General features: G+C 34.9%; 1 protein-coding gene and 1 pseudogene across 1 annotated transcript; both read left to right on the top strand.

Moving 5' to 3' along the window:
- The first annotated feature begins 1,202 nt into the window (after positions 1 to 1,202).
- Positions 1,203 to 4,450, top strand: LOC142527115 (transcription factor MYBS3-like). The gene is made up of 3 exons (XM_075631829.1): positions 1,203 to 1,760; positions 3,354 to 3,562; positions 3,692 to 4,450. The coding sequence occupies exons 1-3, from the start codon at positions 1,439 to 1,441 to the stop codon at positions 4,196 to 4,198; spliced, it is 1,038 nt and encodes a 345-aa protein (XP_075487944.1). The 5' UTR covers positions 1,203 to 1,438; the 3' UTR covers positions 4,199 to 4,450.
- A 6,196-nt stretch (positions 4,451 to 10,646) lies between these two features.
- On the top strand, positions 10,647 to 21,381 carry LOC142526685 (peroxisomal acyl-coenzyme A oxidase 1-like; annotated as a pseudogene).
- Positions 21,382 to 23,178: the final 1,797 nt, after the last annotated feature.

Raw genomic sequence — 23,178 nt, 5'->3', positions numbered from 1 at the left:
GTCCAAGAGATTTGCCAAAATATCTCTTCCAAAAACAAACCCTCCAACGTGTATCACAAAAGAATTTAAAATTCTTTTTTATTTTATTATTATTATTATTATTTTTTAGTATTTTGTTGCACTTGGAGTAATGTAAAATCACATATGAATATATGATAAAAATTCTCCACCAATTCTTTCCTTGAATATCGAGAGTCCTTGTTGTCCGCTCCCTCCGTATTTTTCGGTGTCTTTCCTTAATGACATTAAATTGTATGTCCTCTTTCCCAAAATTAAGTTTTTTCAAACAAAAACTTGTGTGAGACGGTTTCACGGGTCGTATTTTGTGAGACAGATCTCTTATTTGAGTCATCTATGAAAAAATATTACTTTTTATTGTGAATATCGGTAGGGTTGACCCATCTTACTGATAAAGATTCGTGAGACCGTCACACAAGAGACATACTCGTCAAACCTTGAAACAATATAACCTTAATCCAAAATTGCACAAAATATGAAATAAAAAAGTAAGATAAACACAAATATGATAAAATAAAATCACTAATTTTTTTATAAGATTCAAACTTTTCAACATGATATTTGGATATTTGTTTGTAATAATAGGAGTAAGTATTTTGTCCGACTGTCTCACGGATTTATATTTTTGATAAGGGTCAACTAGATCCATATTTAGAGTAAAATTTAATTATTTTTACATAAAAAATAATACATTTTTATGACTCGGGTCGAGTAAAAGATTTGTCTCATAAAATGATCTCATAAGAATTTTGAGTAGGTCTCTTGTGAGACGGTCTTACGAATCTTTATCTGTGAGACGTGTCAACGCTACCGATATTCACAATAAAAACTATTCAAAATTAATACTCTTATCATAAAAAGTAATATTTTTTCATGAATGACCCAAATAAGATATCAATCTCACAAAATACAACTCGTGAGACTGTCTCACACAAGTTTTTGTCAAGAATTTTTGTATACTAATAATAGTAATTAATTTGATTTATTCATGGAGGTCAAATATATGAATTTTACGTGATATAAGATTCTACCATATGAATAAAAAATATTATCTAAAAAAGTGATAATATTTTAAATTTATTGACACGAGCTAAATTTGTTTATTTTAAAAAATTCAAGAAAATTATTCGAATGAACCTTTTTTTTGACATAGCCAAAATGGCCAGACAAATCTTTAGCCTAGTTTCTTTATTCACACACGCACACAGAGTGCACCATCCTCATCCATATATCGCTTATTTTCCTTCAAATCCTCAAAATCTAGTTAATTTTATTTCACTATTCTTTATCCGTATCCACACACCAACTGTTCCATTCAAACCCAGAAACAAGGCCAATCATTTGGCTGGATCGTGATGATTTGATCCATTTTCGACGGACTGAGCGATTGATTTCCATTTTCTTGGGTTTTCGGGAGTCTATGTTTTCTGGTTCAATGACGAGGAGGTGCTCGCATTGCAGCCACAACGGGCATAATTCTCGGACGTGTCCGAATCGTGGGGTGAAGATTTTTGGGGTTCGATTGACTGATGGGTCGATCCGGAAGAGCGCGAGTATGGGTAATTTGTCTCATTATATGGGGGGTGGCGGCGGTAGCGGAAGCGGGACCCCGCAGAACGGCGGTTTTGCTGAATCTCCGGCGGACACCCCTGACCACCCTTCTGCTGTCTCAGCTGCTGCCGATGGATATGGGTCGGAAGATTTTGTTGCTGGTTCCTCGATCAGCCGAGAAAGGAAGAAAGGTTTTTAACTTGGTTGTTTATATTAAGATAATTTGTGATTGTTTGTCTGTGTGAAATCTGTGTTTATTTCAGATTTGGGGATCTGCAAATTTTCTTCTTATTGTAGACTATTTGAGATGAACTGATTTGCGTGGAAAACGAGAATGGTGGCCGTTGATCATTTGCATGTCTTGTGTATAAATTTGTTTCAGTATTTGTATTGGTATACTTTCAAATGTTTGTTTCTGTATAAATTTCTTGGGTGCGTATATTCTTAGCAAGGGAGCTGGGAAATTTTTTTTTTTGAGAGTAGGGAGGTGGGAATTTAATTTTGTTTCTGTATAAGTATGTTTTGGGATAAACTTTGTAGTTTATTAGGAAACCTACCCTGGAATATCAGAGAGATGATGCTTATTATGGTTCTGCTTTTCTTGTTCTTATCAACTTATTCTATTCAGAATAAAGTAGAGTTTTGCCAGATTGATTTTTTTTAATCCGGATTCTTTTTTGTTCACACTTTTTTGCTACATTAGTTTTGTTTAAGTCAATGGTGAACCAAGAGGTGACGCTTGCAGTTGCCCTCGAATTTATTTTGTGTGATTTTACTGAAGTAATAAGTTTCATAGTCTGAAAAATTGCATTAAGGTTGTGTTTGGATGGGAGGTTGAACATTTGAATGTCTTGGTCTGGTTAAAAATACCTTCAAATGGAAGTTGAGAGATTCAAAGTCCATGGATATGAAATTACCTAACAATTTGAGTGGATTTTTATTAGGACTTAGATACTTCAATTCACGAGATCTCTCTATTTAAACACTGATCAAGTTATCTCTCAACTGAATTCCTTGGTCCACCTCTTTTTCTATTTTATCATTTTGGCAAGATGCTGATTGAAGTGATTGAGAATCAGAAACGACAGTGGAATGGAGATTTTTGGATTTCTACTGCTTTTCGCCATTCAATTGCAGAACACATGCTGATGTAAAAAAGATTAACCTCGTAATAAGCCCGATTCTGAAAGGAAGTTTGAAAACCGACTTTGATCTCAGCAAAAAAGAGTAACCTCGTAATGAGACCGATTATGGACTTTTTCTTATGCCTTCTTTCGCTGAAGTTTCTTCTGTTGGCATTACATGTGAAATTACATTTATCACTTATCAGTGGGAGCAATGGTCGAGCATATTTAACATGTATATCCTTAACATAGAAGTATGGTTGCAGAATCATACCTTTTAAATTGAGTGGAATATGGAATGTCTAATTTGGTTGGATGATTTGATAATCATTATGAAAAAGGGGTGTTGTTCATGCTATCCATATGAATATTGTTCTTATCCACTCAACACATAATACGTGTGCTAAACGGATAAATCATGATTACCCGTTCAACCGTGAAGTACGGATGAGTGACCATGATTCATCACTCAGCACACGTGTCATGTGTTATGTGGATGAGGGTCTACACATATGGGTAGCATCTACCAAACCTGAAAAAGGGTGGTGAAACTATTAAAGATGGTAATGTTCTCTTTAGTCTTTCCACGCATTACTTTGATGGGTGGTGAAGTTTATAGTTTGTTTACTTTTTGTTTGAAACGATATTCTATTTTTTCAGGTGTTCCATGGACAGAAGAGGAACACCGAATGTTTCTTCTTGGCTTGCAAAAGCTTGGTAAAGGTGATTGGCGTGGAATCGCACGGAGCTATGTGATCTCTAGAACACCTACCCAGGTTGCTAGCCATGCGCAGAAATATTTCATAAGACACAATAACATGTCTAGGCGAAAAAGACGCTCCAGCCTTTTTGATATTGTGGCCGATGAAGTAAGCATATTTTATAAGCTTCCCAAGTAATACTTTCTAATAATTCTCAGAACATACAACATACTAAAAAAGGATTAAACTTTTACTTATATGTATGCTACTTTTGTTTCTGTTTTGCATTTTCTTTAGCGGGTCGACACTCCAATTGTTTCTCGGGATTTTCTCTCTGGTAGCCCTCAAGCTGAGACACAAAGCAGCACCATCCCAGTGCCACCTCCTTCTGCAGACAAAGAAAGTGAATCGATGGAATCAGAAAACTCCAACGACCACAACATCACCATGGTTCCAAATCCTGACTGCCTGCCATATCCATATCCTCTAGTATATCCTGCTTATGTGGCACCATTCTTCCCATTCTCCATACCAGTCTGGCCCGGATATAATGCAGAACCCACAAAAGAAGACACTCATGAAGTGGTGAAGCCGATGGCTGTCCATTCCAAGAAGCCCATCAACGTTGATCAGTTAGTTGGCATGTCAAAACTCAGCTTAGGTGAATCTCTAGCCGATTCCGGGCCATCCACTTTGTCCCTTAAACTTGTTGAAGGTTCGACAAGGCCATCAGCATTTCATGCAAATCCTGCTCCCGACAGTTCGGGCATCAACTCTAGTCATAGCCCGATTCATGCCCTATAAAGAACATGTTCTCGAGCCATCGGATTGTTTCTTGCCATCCTGCTCCATTTCTTCCTAGAAGATCGTAGTGCTTGACAGTCGTTTAGCTAAGTTTTTAATGTTATTTTTTAGGTTGTCTTCGTAAGTTTGTGTGCAGGTTAAGATTAACATCATGTCAGCATCTTACAATTACATTGTAGGTTCCAAAACTCTTACTCTGATAATCTGAATATCGAACACTTCTGCATCAGTCAAATAGTCCTTTGCTGTTCATTTTTGTTAGACATGTACCATTCATTAATTATCGGTTTTATTCATTATGTACTTTTCTATAAGGAATTTATGAAAAAAAATTTAGCCATCAGTTTTCGCCGGGTATTGGTGTCTCTTAACATTTTTGTTTGTGACGCTGACGATAATCCTCCATATTTTTTAGGGTTCACAAGAGTGACGCTCATGCACCTGGATCCGACATCTTTGTATCCATTGCATTCTCTTGGTTTAAGTAACGATTTTATATGTCTCCATATACCCAAAACAACTTAGGAAAATAATATTTTCATAAAAACCCTATTTTAATTAAAAAAAAAATTAACTTGCCATAATTACTGTATCCCATCAATTTTCTAAAATTCATACATTATATAAAAATTACAGAAATATTAATTTTAATTACATAATTATTTATGTAATAAATAAACATTATATAAACAATAATTACAAACTATAACAAATTAATTACAATTATTTTCGATATAATTGTCCATAGTTATAAATAAAATTAACTAAACTTGAAAAATAATTATCCAGAAAAAACCAACTGTACATAGTGTACAGTGGCACTAGTAGTTAATATTCTGTGAATCATATTTATTGTTAATTAGTTTATAAATTTATTTTAGAATAATTAGTATTTATCGGTATATATATATTAATCGATATTACCATATAAATAGAAATCTCGGTTCAGAATAAATCATATTTCTGATTGAATACTCTCGTCTTATTTACTATTAATTAATTTTCTAACATGACTTAACATACAAAAAAATGCTACAATTTAAAAATTCATAAGTTACTATGACAAAAAATTAACCAAACTTTAAAATCATGGACAAGGAAAAAGTGTGCAGTTTGGATTAATTTCATTGTTGCAAATATCCCTTGAAATTGCCACATTATGATCTTGTATATCAATTTCTCAAAAGTTGATAACAAACTTGAACGATTTTTTTAACTTCAATATCACATATCTTCTGCAAATCTTGAGTGACAAACAACTTCAGGGATACAAGTCTAGCTTTATTTCTTATTATTGATTTGCAGAAGATATGTGATATTTAAGTTAAAAAAAAATCGTTCAACTACTCCATTTTGCTGAGGTGATCTTGCGGTTGAAAGCTCGTGCTTGATTCAATTATCATCCAGATAGGTTGAAATGAGATTTTTTATGATCTCAATTCCTCAGTCACTCCTTATCCGATCCAGCACTGAGGATCTCTCATTCTAATTTCTTTTAAGAATCTTGATAAGGTCTGCAACGATTTGATATTTAGAACTCATGAAGATAACCCGTATATATATGGAGAAATCATTTTAGAACTAATGAAGATAACCCGTATATATCTGGAGAAATCATCAATGATGAGAAATCATCAATGATTTCTGGTCTATACTTCCTCCTATACTCATCACAGATATTGGACCAAATAAGTCCATATGAAGAAGTTACAGGCATAAATTTTAAATTTAAGTGATTGAGCCGATTATTTCATAAACCAATTTTTATTATCATGATGTAAAGCAACAAAATGTCTGGTAGAATTAAAATTATCATCATTCCAGCTACTTTATATGTGTTTTGTTCTCTTTGTTCGATTAACATTATCACCATCTGCAGATTTAACAGTGCAAATATGTTTGTGAAATTCAACAGAATAACCATTTTTACACAGTTGATTGATGCTACTAAAATTATAGCAAAGATTCTCAACTAATACAAAATATTTAATGATTATCTTTTCATGGATAATCTTATCCTTATTCACAGCCTTATCCTTCGAGTTATCATCGAACGTGATTTTTGTTCCTTTTTTGTTATTCAATTCGAACAACAGCTTGATGTCATCGATCATGTGTCTGGAGCACTCACAGTCCAGAAACCATGTAGATTCTTTAAGAGTATTTTTCTTTAGTACCTGCAATAATTCAAATAAGATTTTGGTATCCAATTTTAGTTGGTTCCTAAATGGATTAACTATTTCGAGACTCACACTTGAATAAGTCTAATATGATTACTAGTGTGTATATCCAAAAGAGTGTGATTCTATGCAAAACCAGGTGTTGCTGTGTGTTGTGTTCTCTCTCTCACAAAGTGTTGTTTGGGCCATTCATCTTTCCCATCTAGTATGTATCTCTTTTGAATTGGTCTGATGTTGTGGTAACAGTTAGATTTTCCCTTGACAGAGTAATGTCTGGTTGAAATTAGCTTTTTGCACGATGATTTGGGGTCGGTGTAATCAGCTTGACTCTGTTTGCTTTTTATCCATGTCTTGTTAGAGTTAAAACTCTATGGTTCAACACATCTTCTCAATGGAGGCAGAAGATTTGTTCCAACAATTAACTAGAAATATCAATCGTTTATTTTCATTAATAATTGCTTAAAATGCTCTTCGCATGTCATCATTCATAGCCGCTAACAGATTTATTTTACTCTCAAACAGTCAAGTTCTTTTCGCTGCGAGCAGCTAGAGTTGCTTGATTTATTTGTTACATTTTTTTTTTCACCTTAGCTTCCTTGAATTGTTGCGAGAATCTTTTAAAATCATACATCATATCATGCAGTGTTGTGACAAGATCCTCTCGTGTGAATTCATCTGGGTCAAAATTAAATACTGAGTCATTGATAGTTTCCAGCTCAATTTCTGAAGCCTCCGGATCAACATCTACCATGAGGCACTTGACCTGTTCATCGTCACTTTAATTTGTGGAGGTCTCTAAACTATATTGGTCTGAATCCAAGTCAGCCCACTTGCTTTTGGTTTCCTCAGCAACTAGTACTTTTTGATATGTCTTCTTCTTGAAATATTTTTTGTCATCTTTGGATCGTCTCTTCTCAAACGGCTTCTTACCATCTTTCTTCGGCATGTTAAAATTTACAATAAAATGGTCTTTCTTTCCACAGTTAAAACAAGTCTGATTGTCATCAGCTTGATCATTTTTACGATAAGATTTATATTTGGGTTGGTCCATTCTCATAAATTTGCTAATTTTTTTAAATAAATACATTTTTTGATTGTTATCTGATCAGCAGATTTTCTGCTGGAAGCTTCTTCACTAGAGAATTTGAAGTTGTGGCGGCTAGAGCTTTGGTGGTTGTGGAGTGGATGGTTTTTCTTCGGTCCGAATCCCCAGCTCAAACTCGTAGGTTTTTAGATCAACAAAAAGGTCCTACAACTCGAGTTTGTTGAGGTCCTTTGACTCCCTATTGCCATTGTCTTTACTTCACATTATCTGGGCAGTGCTCTCATAACATTCAAAGAAATTTCATAGTTATAGTATTCTTTACCAAGTGATACAAGTTCAGTAGCAGTACTACTAAACCGTTCATTAACTCATAATGAGTCTCATCGGGCTTCGTTTTGAAATTATTGATCTTCTGGATTGCAACAGTTATTTTGTTCTTTTTGGTTTGATCGTTGCCCTCACAGATTTGTCAGCTTCTCTCAGATCTCTTTGGCGGTTGAACATGTCTTGATCTTGCTGAACTTTTTCTTTTCAAGAGTTTTATATAGGATGGCTTTGGCCACATTTTCGAGGTTGGCCCTCTCCTTATCTTCAGTTTTCCATTCAGACCGGTGTTTTTCCACCATCTATGGATCAACATCAGATTTTGCTACGGCTTCATTGGACCATCAGTAATGACAAACAACATGTCATCATCTTGAGCAGCTAAACGTGTCTGCATGAGTATTTTCCAACCATCATAGTCTTCTTTAGAAAACATTATAATCTTATTAAAGGATGCCATTTAAAATATATATAATTATCAGAATTCAAGAAAAAACGCACTGTTACCATTTGTTGGGATCAAATTAGAGTTTAAAAGAGTGTGAATAAACTCTTTTAAAATTTTTACAAATTTTGACTCTCCTTAAGAATATTTAGGCTGCTAAGAGATATTCTTCAATGACTAGCTTAACCAGACCACTGGAAAAAAAGAATAAGTATCCGGCTTGACTGATGATAAAGCAAGTATTATGCAATTGGCAATTAATAAGAAATGACTATATATGAACATATAGTAAAATGTGTGTAATGTAAAGAGACGAGTATATGAATGTTCGGAGATAAATACTTCTATGTCATCATTTTTTCCACTTAAGAATGATTTCACTAAAAGACTATCTGATGTAATCAGATAGACGTGTGCTTAGGTTGAGCAGCTTGAAATATGAAAGCTTTAAGTATGCTCGAAGATCTTTGAAGTAATGCAGATTGAAAAAATGTGTGCAGGATCAGGATCTTGATCGAAAATCAATGGTCCTAAAAACAAGCACGCTGATCGAAATCCCGATCATTGATTTTAACGGCTCAGATACTATCCAAAACAAACAAAATATCTGAAAGAAACACAATGTGCGCGGATCACGATCTTGACCGTCCATTTGTTGGCTAAGATATAGCCTTAATTAACACAAATTTGGAAGAAACCCAAATCTAGAATCAATAGATTTTACTCGGGTCGGCCGAGTATAGGTCCAAATACTTGGTCTAAATTTCATAATACTTTTAGAATAAAAGGGGATGTAACATCGATAACCCCGTACATCCGACCCGACAGGGATCCAATCCGAATCGAACAAGATCTGAGCCCATTTACAAAAGCTGATAAGCCCATATTCGACATAATTAGACCATAATAAGAGCCCAAGATCCTACATAATAGCCGAGCTGTTCTCTACTTGGGAAAAAGGTCACACAAGACGGACAACCGAGCTTAGAGCATGATTGTCCGAGCCAATCTCAATTAAATAATTATGGCGATGAATACACAGACCTATTAATGCAAAATACATTGTCAAACCTCTTGTACAAGATAAACTTCTACGATATGCGGATACATTTAAAAGTCATAATCCGCTAAATACAAGGACTGGTCAGTGCAAATATTGCTACAAATCTGGTGTTTCACCGACTTGTCTTACTAAGAGTTCTTTTACTACAAGGTATCTAGCTACTCTTCACTCTATAAATATCAGGTACTTTCCATGATTTTATACTTTCACTCATTGTTATCACTAACACCACTTTTATTGCACACTTAATTTGTGTCCAAGTAATGACTTAAGCATCGGAGATACTACATCGGAAACACTTCCGCCGCTTTCTAACTTCTATTTGTCTGTGGAGATCCGAGTTGAACCGCAGTCCTACCCGCACTGAGCCTGCAAAAAATATTGAGCTCACAAGACTGAACTCAAGTTATGTTTTTTGATATCATCGTATGTTATTCATGAAATTATATTAACTTTAAAAAAATCGGTTTTTATTTCCAAAATTAATGAATATTTTAGAGAATGAATTCAAATTATAAGATCATATTTTAAATTGAAAATTGCAATTTTCCTTTAAATTCTAGAAGGAAAGAATAAGAAAATGATCATAACAGTGCAAGAGAAGCCTTAATTCAATTATTAGACCTTTCACTAGTTTATTTATTTATCTATGAAGTACGGTATCCCAAATAAGTTGGGGGGTCATTAAAATATATGACGTCTCAACAATTTATTTTAATTGGAGGGAGTGAGAGATTGACCTAAAGGACATGATAATATTTACAAATGCTTGTTAAAATTTTTATTTTGACCCAATCCAGATTCAAACGCTCTATTTTTGCACGACACAACATCTTACCCCTACACTATGTCATATTTGAGTGAATATTTACGTAAATAATTATATTCATATTATATCTGGGTCACGTTTTCACATTTGGATCGAGTGGTCACGTTTTTCACATTTGGATCGAGTTTGAGTCGTTTAGGTCAAGTTTTTCTTATTTAGTTCGAAGATTTCATATTTGAGTCGAGTTTTTCACATTTGGATCAATGTTTTCACATTTAATTCGAGTTTTACACATTTGGAGTTGAGTTTTGGAATGAGCTTTGCGCTGAAGTTTTGGGTGGAGTTTTATGTCTGAATTGAGTTTGAGGTAAAATTTTTATTTTGATTAATTTAAAGTTTTTATTTTTATTGACAAAATAGTAAAATTAAAATAACTATTTTTTTCAATTTAAAACTTAAATGGTCACAAGAACAATTCCCTTGTGTTAGGTTTGAATTTTCCGATAAATTAAGTATTTTACAACAATGTCTTTGATGCTTAGGAAAAACCAGAAATCATATCGCTCTATTTTCTATTCGGTTTTTTAAAATTAATTGAATTGATTAACCATAATTTTGACCAAGTATGACTCTATTCCATTGAAATAAATGTGCATAAATCCCCATTGGAATCCTCGACGTCTATCTATATCGATACTTTCCTTGAAACACTTCAAAAATCACTCAGCAAGTCGAGAATTGCATCGGTGGAATTAGTATTGCTGTTGACCCAGGGAAATATGGCGGGAGTGGATCATTTAGCTGATGAGAGGAAGAAGGCGGAGTTCGATGTGCAGGCGATGAAGATTGTATGGGCTGGTTCTTCACACGCCTTTGAAGTTTCGGATCGGATTTCCAAGCTCGTCGCTAACGATCCTGTAATTTTAGTTTTTTTTTTTTTTTTTTACAATTTTGTTGGTTTACACTATTTATGTTGTTTTTGGTTTTGTTCTAACTTGGTCGGTGGACGTAAATAGGTAAATGGCTGGAATTTTGCTTGCATTTTCTCCTTTCTTTTTTCCTTTTAACTAAGCAAGACTTTAAGCTATGGTAATTGGTATAGACAGGGGCTGCGGTTGATATGGCTATTGAGCATCTGGTTGTTAGTGGTACGAGGAATTCAAGCCGTATCAAGGGTTTGGACTGATGGGTTTTGATTATAAGACCGGCTATCAAACTTAGATTTTTTTTACTTACAATTTTATCTTCATTCATATCGTTATAAAGTGTTTGTTTTTGTATGAAAGTGAAACCGTCTCTAATTCGTTTTCTTTAAAATATACTAGAATTTTTTTTAATCCTAAAGCCTTGGCCGAACACCTATCTATATATATATATGTGTGTGTTTTGCATCATTAAAATAAACACAACGTTTATTTTACTCAAAACTCATAACTGCAGAAAAAGTCATGAAATCGTAAACGTCAAACCAAACCTAAACTAGCATTTTTCTAAAATAGCATAAAGTCATAAACGTCATCAATTATCTCAAAAGCCACTCTTACTTCCAAAAGTCATCAAAATCTTTAAAGTAATGTAAAATCGATAGCTGTGCGGAAAAACTAGTAATGCATAGGTCATCGGTTAGTGCACCATCCGTCCAGCCAGTTCAGTCATCCAACCCTCCGATCTCAACAGTAAAATCCTCACCTACATCATTCACATCTAGTGAGTCTATTGACTCAGCAAGCCTTAACCATTATAACCAGGGGCGGAGCCAGAAATATGGCTCCGCCCGGGCTAGAATTTTAATCTCTAGAATTTTTAATATTGTAAATTTATATACCCGGGCTAATATCATATTATTCTAAAATTATACAAAATTTACCTATAAATTTTTTCAAAAAAAATTGGGCCAGCCCGGGTACAAGCCCATGTACCTCCGCCCCTGATTATAACAAGTAACACGTATACATCCACATGCAACAGTGAAAATAATTTTAATAAAAATAGCTTTTCATGACATGCAAACTTAAACATTTTCTTTCATCGTATACTTTTCTTTCATCATAATTCATATACATATACATACATTACTTTTTGAGGTGAAATCCGTTCATTAATTGTGACCATCCTTTCATCTTTCGGTCGATCGATCAATCTCAGCTGTAACCATGGTACCAGACGGCGGGGCAATAGTAACCACTTTTCCGTTCTGTACCTTGGCCTATAGTTGGCGAGGACACCAACACCCACTTTTCCGTTACTGGGCTTTGACATATAGAAATTCGGTATTGGGTTCCCACGGGGATTAGTCCCGTAAACGGGGTTCCATTGGGGCTTAGTCTCTCACGAATCCCCATTTCCTTATCGTCACAATAAAGTCACTTCATTCAAAACATTTTCATCGTTTCCATCACTTTATAAAAATACATTCATAGAGATCATTTCTTTTAAACCAATCATGCAACTCTTCTTTTAGCATTTATCATTTTTCATCATAAAATTTCATATTTTTTCAAAATAAACATTTAACATTCATTACAGCGTTCAGGACATTGCCAATACTCTTAATATTTTTCAGATGTAAAATGATCGTTTTGCCCTTAAGACCCTAACTTTCCCATTTTACCCTTGGACCTTAAAACTTCGACCCGAATCCATCCAAACTTACTATAACACCTTAAAACACACCCATAAACATTTTTTAGTCGTAAACTTAAGCCCCTTGACTAAATTCGTAATTCGTTTTAAAACTTGAACCGAAGTCACGGTTTTAACACGTATCAACTCGAATCTTAACCAAACTTTAACCATAAATTATTAACACCTAACCTACCCTTTCTCAACCAAATTCAAGCCATTTAGAACCCTCGGAAAAGCCTAGCAAGCTACTGAATTTTTCTGCACCTTTGAACCAAACCCTAGCCCAACAAATCCCAAGCTCCTTCGATCCTAGCCCAAAACGACGAGACCAGACCCTAACCAACCACCCTAGGACCTAGCCCTTAGGACCCAGTTGGACCATCCCTAGCGAGCCATGCACGAGGACGTGCATGCTTCGTCCATCTGGCGCACGGCCACAGCTATGTTGTGCTGTAGCTGTGCGCCTACCCCTCCTAGCCTCTCCAGCCGTGCGTGGACCACCATGGCTCGATTCTAGGACACTCACGAGCCCAGGCCCCTCGCCTAGAAAGGGCCCCGAGCATCCCCCTTTCTATTTCCTTCCCAAAGCCGTGCCCTAGCCTTTGTTGAACCCAAAAATCGTGCAGCCCTTGCCCTTCCTTTCCAGCCCTTAACCGTGCATCTAAGAGTCCCTAACCTGGCAGCCCCTTCTCTTTAACAAGAACCATCAAGAATCATGCAGGAAAAGTCATGTTTTCCATGTATCAAGGTTGTAAATGGCGGGGCGGTGCCTAGGTTGTTGAATTTTTTAAAGTAATTTTTTATAGATAATCATGCAATATAATCACAAATATTCATAATTTTTTATGTAAAATTTGCAATTAAATAATGTTTAAGCACAAAGAACCTTCATATAATATAATATGATCTAGATAATGTGCAATTAATAAAGATTCATCATCATATGAATGCTATTATGCTAACAAAGTAATATAATTACTTTTACGCGGCGGGCAGTGGGCGGCAGACTGTGTGTGGTGGTTGAGACTTGTGAGTTGAGAGTAAAAACCAAAAATAAAATAAAGAAAGTGAGGGTGTGCTAGGATTTTGATATTTAAAATTAGTTGACTAGGTTTCTAAAATTGTTGACTAAGTTTTTAAAATTGTTAACTACAACTTAAAAATCTTGACTGCCCGCCTCGCCCTGCCTGCTCGCCGCCTTGTCCGCCTAGCCCGCCTGCTCGCCGCTTCGACCAGCCTCGACCCGCCTCCCCAACGCCAGTATAGCTTGGGCCGCGTAAAACACCCGCATCATGAATAGGCGGTGCGGTCGAGGGCGCCTACCGCCTAGAACGCCATTTAGAACACTGCCATGTGTAACCCTTAAAAACGAAAATACCATGATGCTTTGAGATTTTTCATGCAAGAACACATAATCACACATAATATGGTATGAATGATGAGAAAAAAAGGAATAAGGTGTGCTTTTGCGTGATTCACGCACGAAGATTCAATTCTAGACGCGAAGGGACGTTGTCGGAGAGACGGAAAATCCTTGTTGCGTTTATCCTCTTTAAAACCGACGTGAATTGCTTCTAAACCTGTAGGTGTGTGTGCGTGTGTTCTAGGGAGAGAAACCCTAGGTTTCTTATTGCTTGAGGCGTTGAAGAGTTTTAGGCTTTGGAAATACCTCCTATGGTTATAAATAATAAGGTAAAAACTTAGGCCCAATAAACTTAGTATAATAGGCCCATTATAATGTAGGAAAAATATCTCGTTTAGGAAAGTTTTCGAAAATATTAACCGACCTCCAAAAAGTCCTTGTTTTCGTCAAAAATCGGTTACCGGTTTAAATACGATTCGGCATGTAAAATATCTCAAAAGACACTGGTTTAAAAATAATCATTTAATAAAAATAATTTTCGTTTACAGTCCCCGGTCTCTGTTCCTTGGCGGCGTCTCGAATAACCCTTAAAAAACAGTTTTATGCATTCTAATAGAAAATGATATTTTAAACATGTAAACATGTCTACCACATATAATTAATGCAATTACAATAATTTAATTAGACATTTTCTATTTTTCCTAGATTTGCATGCAGTTGGATTATATTATCGCATTTGACCTTACAGAAAGTGATATTTAGCAAATATAAATTTAAGAAACGACGAAAGAGATTTTGTCCTTTAGAAGTTAAGTTGCTACCTAGAAAATGGAATATTTACCTTTTTGAATACTACTTCTAAAACTCTGATGAATGGAAGATTTTGATATTTGTTTGTATGCTGATAGCTAATATGATTAAATGTGTTATTTTGTTGGCTTTAGGCGTTTCGGAAGGATGAAAGAACTATGCTACCAAGAAAGGAATTGTTCAAAAATACACTTAGGAAGGCAGCTTATGCATGGAAACGGATCATCGAACTTCATTTGACAGGCAAGATTTTCCTTATTCGAAGGTGATTGTACGGTTCATATTTATTTGACAACATTTTTCTTATCTCTTCAATATCATTCTTGCAGAGGAAGAGGCATCCAGGTTACGGTTTTACATGGATGAGCCGGCGTATACTGATCTTCATTGGGTAGGTTTTACTTTTACCTTTTTTTTTAATTGTAATATATTGATTTTTACTGAAGTTGTTGGTAACTTAGACTTTATCTTCCAGGCCTGTTTCGGGAGAGTTGCTCTAACATTATGACTTACTTTTACACTTTCCTGTGCAGGGAATGTTCGTACCAGCTATCAAGGGACAAGGCACCGATGAACAGCAGCAGCAATGGTTGCCACTGGCCTATAAGATGAAAATAATTGGTTGCTATGCACAGACAGAACTTGGTCATGGCTCTAATGTGCAAGGTCTTGAAACCACGGCCTCATTCGACCCTCAAACAGATGAATTTGTAATTCATAGTCCCACTTTGACATCAAGCAAAGTAAGTAACATTTTTTTGACAAGGTCTTAGTGTTTTTTCTCTCTTAATGTTTGTTTGTTCTGATGTTTGCAATATTGTAGTGCCTGTATGTTCTGCTTTTGAAATATCTACACACAGTCAATAGTACAGTATTTTGTACTCTCTTTTTATGTCATTTAATTTTCCCAATCACATATTCATTAACTGTTTATATTCTTATAGTGGTGGCCTGGTGGACTTGGTAAAGTCTCAACTCATGCTGTTGTTTATGCTCGTCTCATCACCTGATGGTAAAGATCATGGGGTGCACGGTGAGTACATGATACCCATACGCTTCCCTTAAGGGCTTCCCGTCGCCAAAGAAAAGAAGCTAGGAATTTTAGGTTTTTATTGGATAACAGGTAGTTGGGTGTAAAGTATGTTTTCTTCCTTCATAATGTTGCATACTAACTAACATATAATAGGATTTATTGTCCAACTACGGAAAATGGAGGACCATACACCTCTTCCAGGAATAACTGTTGGCGATATTGGTATGAAGTTTGGAAATGGAGCATACAACACCATGGACAACGGCGTAGTGAGATTTGAGCATGTTCGCATTCCGAGAAATCAAATGCTGATGAGGCAGGCCTCATTCCTTTTCGCAACTTCGTTATTCATAAAATGCTTCAAATCCTATTTATCTGGTCAGACTGGTCTAATTCTGTTATGAATTATATGTGTTTTATGAAACTTCAGTTCTTCATGTGGAATGGTCAAGTGACACTTATAGTTACGTAAAATGAGAAATGTTTTCAGTAGGTCAAGGGTGTCAAAATGCAACACGACCCGTCAATCCAACACGACTCAATACGAAAAAAATCAGGTTCGGGTTGGTGTTTTTCGAGTTCGGGTTGGGTGGGTTCGGGTTAGTGCCAGGTTAGACGGGTTTCGGGTTGGGTCGGGTTGGGTCGCGGGTTGACCCGAAAACTTTTTTTTTTTGAAAATATTACCTATATTTTTATATATTGTATGTTTGAATAAAATTTATTGTATATTTATATGATAAATTTTTATAATTTAATATTTATTTTGTATATTTTTTATTTTTTTAACAATTGTTTATTTGATTTAGTAAATATACTTTAATTTTCTACAATTAAACTTTCAAATTTAAATCGGAAATTTTGTTATTATGTGTTTAAATTAAAATATTATTATAATTTTTTATTTTTTCTAATTTTTTTAATTAATTTTTTTTAAAAAAAATAAATAAAATTCGGGTTAGACGGGTTGAGTCGGGTTAGACGGGTTCGTGTTCGGGTTGGGGGTTTTCGGGTTGCTTCGTGTACGGGTTGGGTTCGGGTTGAAAAAATAAATAAAAAAATTTCGCGGGTTGACCTGAAACCCTACCCACCCGACCCGATTGACACCCCTATAGTAGGTGGAAGTGTATCACAAGTTGGGTTTTAATTTTGACATTTTCTGATGAAAGGATTGTGGTAAGAAGCTCAATGCCAATATTAAGATGATAAAATCAGCTTGTAGTGAAGTCAACTTTGGGGAAATGTAATTATCATTGGTAGCGTTTCCATGTTGGTCTAGTTCTATGTTTTGTCTCAGATATCTATTGATACTTTTATATCTTAATCTCATACACTCTCCTTGCAAGATTCAAGAAAGAACAGTATGTGCAGGTTTGGCTAGTAATTTTGCTGTTGGAATTCCTTTTGTATCTTGATGGGTCAAAATCTGATTGAGTCACAAATGTTTGCATGTCATAAGGGTTGGATTGACCTCACTGTATTCAACTCTCCCTTTTTGACATGCATTTTGTCTGTAAATACAACACATTTGTTCACTGCACAACCACTTTTGTAACGGTTTTTAAGAGAACACGTGTAAACTTCCATTTTTGCATTCTTAAAATGTTGGTGTAGCTGATTCTTTTGTATCTCTCAGGGTTTCACAGGTTACAATAGAGGGCAAATATAAGCAATCTGATGTCCCAAGACAGTTAGTTTATGGGACTATGGTATATGTTCGACAAACAATTGTAGTGGATGCATCTTATGCTTTATCAAAGGCCGTTTGTATTGCTACAAGATATAGTGCTGTACGAAGACAATTTGGATCCCAAAATGGTAAACCTGAAACTCAGGTATGGGTTATTTCAGAATGTGGTAGTTATAACTCGTAGCTATTTCTCTGATTGGGGAAAACATACCATAACAGCATTTGGACTGAAACTTTTGTATCATTGAATATGGATCAACGTTATGTGTCTGATTTCACTTTCACTATGAAGCTCCATGTGATGCTTATTGATGGACAGGTTCACCGATTAAGTATATGCTTTTAATCCTGGTATTTACATGTATTAGAATTTTAGTTGATTATGTTATTATTCTTTTATCTTTAATTATTGGTTGGACACCTTTTTGTTTAGGTTATTGACTACAAAACACAACAGAGCTGACTTTTCCCTTTGCTGGCTTCTGCTTATGCCTTTAGATTTGTTGGTGAATGGCTTAAATGGCTGTACACCGATGTTACCGAAAGATTGCAAGCAAATGACTTTTCAACATTACCCGAAGCTCATGCCTGTACTGCCGGGTTGAAGTCTTTGACTACTACAGCCACTGCTGTAAGTAACACATATTTCATCTTTCTACCCTTGTATTTTCATATGTGAGTGTTGTTCCATCCTGCATTCTTACTTGTGTATATTAGGGTATCTGTTTGCCTTTACGACTTTGTCGTGGTTGATATGCGCAATATGAGACTTCTGTTGTAGTCAAATTTGTCTTGGTGCGACTGATGTGAAACTTCATGTTTACTGAGTTTTGAGCAAGTCTTTTCATTATTCTACTTTTGCATCACAGGATGGTATTGAAGAATGTCGAAAGTTATGTGGAGGCCATGGTTACCTTTGCAGTAGTGGACTTCCAGAGTTATTTGCGGTCTATGTTCCGGCTTGTACATATGAAGGGGACAACATTGTGCTGCTTCTACAGGTAGCTTTTTCTGTGTGAATGATGCATTTTATTCTTGAAATTTTGTATTTCCCTAATAATCATATCCACTCATTACATGTTTGCTTCTTTTCTTCGTGGAAAAAGATCTGCTTGATGGAGTGTGAGACAGCAAATATTTCATTTGTATTTTCTGGTCCGGAGTGGCTATAAAGAAAAATGTTGGATTGGATCTCGATCGCCAAATGATGGCGACCACCAATTTTTTTCCTATTATCTCTAACTTTTTGTGTTTTTTCTTTGTTGTTAAGTTTATTTTTTGGGGTCAATTCAGTGCTTATGAATGATACTATTTGGAGCTAGAACATTATATGGACCAAAATTTGGGGCTTTAATGGACCATCATTGGTGTTCGGTTAAAATGGCAGTTGCCTTGTTAGTGGATGGACTTCCAATATTATATGAGGTTCCATGTCAAGCCATGTATGCTGTAGTTCAGCGCAAATTGCTTTGATTTTCGTTTTTTGAGACATAGTGAAAAATAATGAATTGAATGAAAATGATTAACGTAGTATGTCAAGCTTTAGTATGACATCAAATGATTTAATGTTTGATGAGACTTCATATTAATAATTTCCATAGTTCCGCATTTAGCTATACATAATTTGAGGTTTATTTTGCTGATAAAATATTCCTTTGTGGTAATGCACACTTAAGCTTTTGCTAATCTATTCATTTTCTCCTCTAGGTTGCTCGATTTCTTGTGAAAACTGTCTCCCAGATTGGAACTGGCAAACCACCAGTTGGGACTGTTTCTTATATGGGAAGAATTGAACAGCTAATGAAATGCAGTTGTAGTGTTCAAAAAGGTTAGGTTTTTCTAGTGAATTACTTGAAAATACAAATACGAAATTTTATATTTTTAGGTTGTGCTTGGATTAATTTATTTAAGATGATGGATTTTAAATCCATTGATTTCCAATTTTTTTGACTCGTTTGGATTAACAAACTAGAATTGAATTTCAAATTTGCTTCATATCAAGTTATGCAATTTCATTAATAATTGTGGTGGATTTTAAATACACGAGGAGTGCCATTTGAAATTATGACTCGATTATTTCTCCAAATCAAATCTATCAACCCAAACATGATCTTAGGTTGCGTATCTTGACTGATCTGATTAGAATCAAATTGAACAATTTAAAGGGTTTCGTTTTTTGGTCCTTTGTATGTTGAGAATGCATCATCTTGAAATCCATTTTGTAGTTTCTCTTCATTCATAGTGTTATTTTTTTACCTTTCGCCTTTCAGGTTTTGCAGAGCTATCAGCTGATTTGGTTGAGGCAGCAGTCGCTCACTGTCAACTAATTGTTGTTTCCAAGTAAGTGTTATTGTTCTTCTAAATAACAATATGCTTCTCGAGAGCTTACATCTCCCATTTGCTCCAAAACCACCAAACATTATGATGGTGACCCATGATCCATTCGCAAACTTTCTGGTTTCGTAAACTGACCGTTCAGCAATGGAAGGTGCACCATTAAACTTTTACATCTAAATTGTCGGGACCAAATCTCTGAGGTTGCATGTTTGGATGGATTAATTTGACTTAGATGTGAAATATTTCATTTGTGGAAAGGATTCAAAGGTTGGACTTATGACACTAAGGTTAGGTACATTTGAATTGTATCACAATAATTAGCAAAAGGTTTAATCGACAGGGGATGTGTTGGAAATTCCTCTTAGTCAAAATTACCCAAACAATTAAAAGGACTTGTAAGTCCTGATTTTAAATTACTCAATCCAACACACCATAAGTTCTGTATTTCTGGCAAGTTAATTGGTTCCTATGCTTTTGTGTTATGTATTGGTGTTTCAATATTCCCTGCCTAGTCCACCCTTGAACCCAAATAATAATTATAAACACATTGTTACACTTGGCACCCGAAACATTTGATATTCAATTGACGTAGTAAAAAAACGTAACATTTCGTATAATAGCACTCCACTTGGCCAGAATCAGGGTAATGTAGAATAAAAGCATCATCGTCTTCTTGCTCGGTTTAAGGTTCTGGATTTCATGCTCTTCCTATGTGCGGATATTGCATGCAAACTTCATTCTGTTTCTGAGCCTCAAATTATTAAATTACCACAGTTTAAAATTGTGTTGCGGAGACTCATATTTTAGCTGAGCTGTGATTGATAAAAACCTTCCCTGCTTAGGTTTATCGAGAAACTGAAGCAAGAAATCCCTGGTAAAGGGGTCAAGCAACAGCTAGAGGTGCTTTGTGGTATATATTACCTCTTCCTTCTTCACAAGCACCAAGGCGACTTCCTTGCAACCGGTTATGTCACTCCAAAACAAGCTTCACTCGCTAATGATCTGTTAAGATCACTGTATTCCAAGGTGTGTTTCTGTAATTTCGTATAACGTACCTCCCCAAAAAGGTCACGGCATATTTAGAATTTTGGTTCGTTTCAGGTTCGTCCGAATGCTATTGCACTTGTTGATTCATTCAATTATACCAATCACTTCCTTGGTTCTATTCTGGGACGGTATGATGGGAATGTTTATCCCAAACTTTACGAGGCGGCATGGAAGGATCCTTTGAATGATTCAGTTCTTCCCGATGGCTACTATGAATATGTGAGGCCTTTGCTTAAGCAAGAGATCCTCACCGCTAAATTGTAGCCTTTAGATTCAATTACATTGAGGTGTGTAATCTAATAAACTCACATCGACACTGGAAGATGAGTTGAGGAGATGTAATTGATATATATTTATTGTATGGTAGATTTTATTTATATATTGATTATTGAATTGATGGGATATATTGTTTCACAAAAGGATTCAGTGATATAGATATTGCCTCTGTTATAAATCATCATGAGTATCATTTGAGTGGGTCTGTTGTGAGACGGTCTCACGAATCTTTATCTGTGAAACGGGTCAACTCTGCCGATATTCATAATAAAAAGTAATACTCTTAGCATAAAAAGTAATAATTTTTCATAGATGACCCAAATAAGATATTCGTATCATAAAATATGATCCATGAGATCGCCTTAAACAAGTTTTTGTCCCTATCATTTTGTTACTCTCCTTTTTTATGCGTGTGAAATATAGATTGTACAACTACAGTTTGGTTCAAAATGTAGACATGCAATAAAAAAACTAATATATTAATGTTAAAAGAAATAAAATAAAAATCGGATTCCATCAACTAATTTGATTTAAAAATTTCAAATTAGGTCTATTTATTAAAATAAAAGTATTGTCATTAATTTATTCATTTAAGGCATTTTGGATAAAAAGTTGTCGAGAGGCTTTTTTATGAATTTTGCCCCCTTATAATAATGTTTGTTAGAACTCTATTAAGATTTTTTTGCATGTACATAACATTGTTTGTTAGAATTTTATCAACATTTTTTTTTCATACACATCATATTTTTAGTATCAGTTTATAAGAACATGTTTTCATCTTACTTTTTATCTTCCATAATAACGATTCATTCGCTTCTTACTTTTCAAAAAATATTCACGATGTTTAGTAGTTTTTCGGGACGGAGTCATCCCAAAGGCTGGCAGAGACATTTGCCTTCACAATTTCGTTTCCTTAATTTTTGTTTCCTTCATTTTCAATAGACTTGGAGTCATTATCTCATGGACTGCTCATCGGATCATCTCACATCATCGACGGTTTTCTGTTACCCCAGTGAGTTTTCTGTTCTTTTTTTTTTCTCTGTCATTGCTTCATTTTATTATATGAAATTATCATTTGGATTTTTGAATAGCTTGGATTTTATAGGAAACATGGAAGGATTATTATTTAAATAAAATATTATTATGAAAGCAATAATAAGCTCGATTATTGGAAAATTGATTAAAAATAACAATAACTGATATTATAAAAATTTAGAACTTGATCTTTCTTTACATTTGGTCGAAGCAATCCAAACAAAATAATGATATTTCTTTACATTTGGTCAAGATGAATATATCGATACGTTGAGAATTATTTAGTTCGAGAACATTTCGATTTATTGATTAAAGATTGGTTTTGGTTTTGGTTTTGGTTTTGGTGTTGGGTTTGTGGGAACAATGTGTTGAAATTTGATATTTACTATTTTAACGTGATTCAATATCATTTAATGTTGAAAAGTGTGACAAGTCGATTAATTTCACCAAAGATGAAGAAAAGATTTCTTGTATTTTAATAATCATATATCGATAGAATTATGGTGTACCATCATTTAAAATCTTTGGAATTGTTTAAACTTTTATTTTTAAATAAGCATGTGATGGTTAAGTGAATTAGTCATTTGAAATAATAACATTTCTAATACCTAATAGGTTGGTTTCTCCGACGAAAGCTCAAGGCAGCCAATAGAAAAATATATTTTCATTTTTAAAACCAAAAGATTGTACATCAACTAGAGCTGAGCATTCACCAACTAATGCTGGGACCTCAAACCATGATGACCAACATCCCGCCAAGTATCAAAGGGTTGAAAGTGATGTTAGCGTTTATGTTCAACTAGATCCGATCTATGCTGTACTCCAATATGGCAATGTCATGTGAATGAAAAAGATGCAATCAGACAAGCTTATATCTTAAAAGGGCCATATCAACCTGTTATGGAGTGCCTGCGAACCAAATTAGTAGAACAATATCAATG

The sequence above is a fragment of the Primulina tabacum genome, chromosome 15 (genome assembly GCF_025594145.1).
Source record: "Primulina tabacum isolate GXHZ01 chromosome 15, ASM2559414v2, whole genome shotgun sequence".
NCBI classification, from domain to species: domain Eukaryota; kingdom Viridiplantae; phylum Streptophyta; class Magnoliopsida; order Lamiales; family Gesneriaceae; genus Primulina; species Primulina tabacum.
This window is presented reverse-complemented; position numbering and strand designations above follow the sequence as displayed.

Coding starts and splice junctions, on each gene's coding strand:
- LOC142527115 (XM_075631829.1), top strand. CDS start 1,439: ATGTTTTCTGGTTCAATGACGAGGAGGTGCTCGCATTGCAGCCACAAC. Junction 1,761..3,353: donor CAGCCGAGAAAGGAAGAAAG/GTTTTTAACTTG, acceptor CTATTTTTTCAG/GTGTTCCATGGACAGAAGAG. Junction 3,563..3,691: donor TTGATATTGTGGCCGATGAA/GTAAGCATATTT, acceptor CATTTTCTTTAG/CGGGTCGACACTCCAATTGT.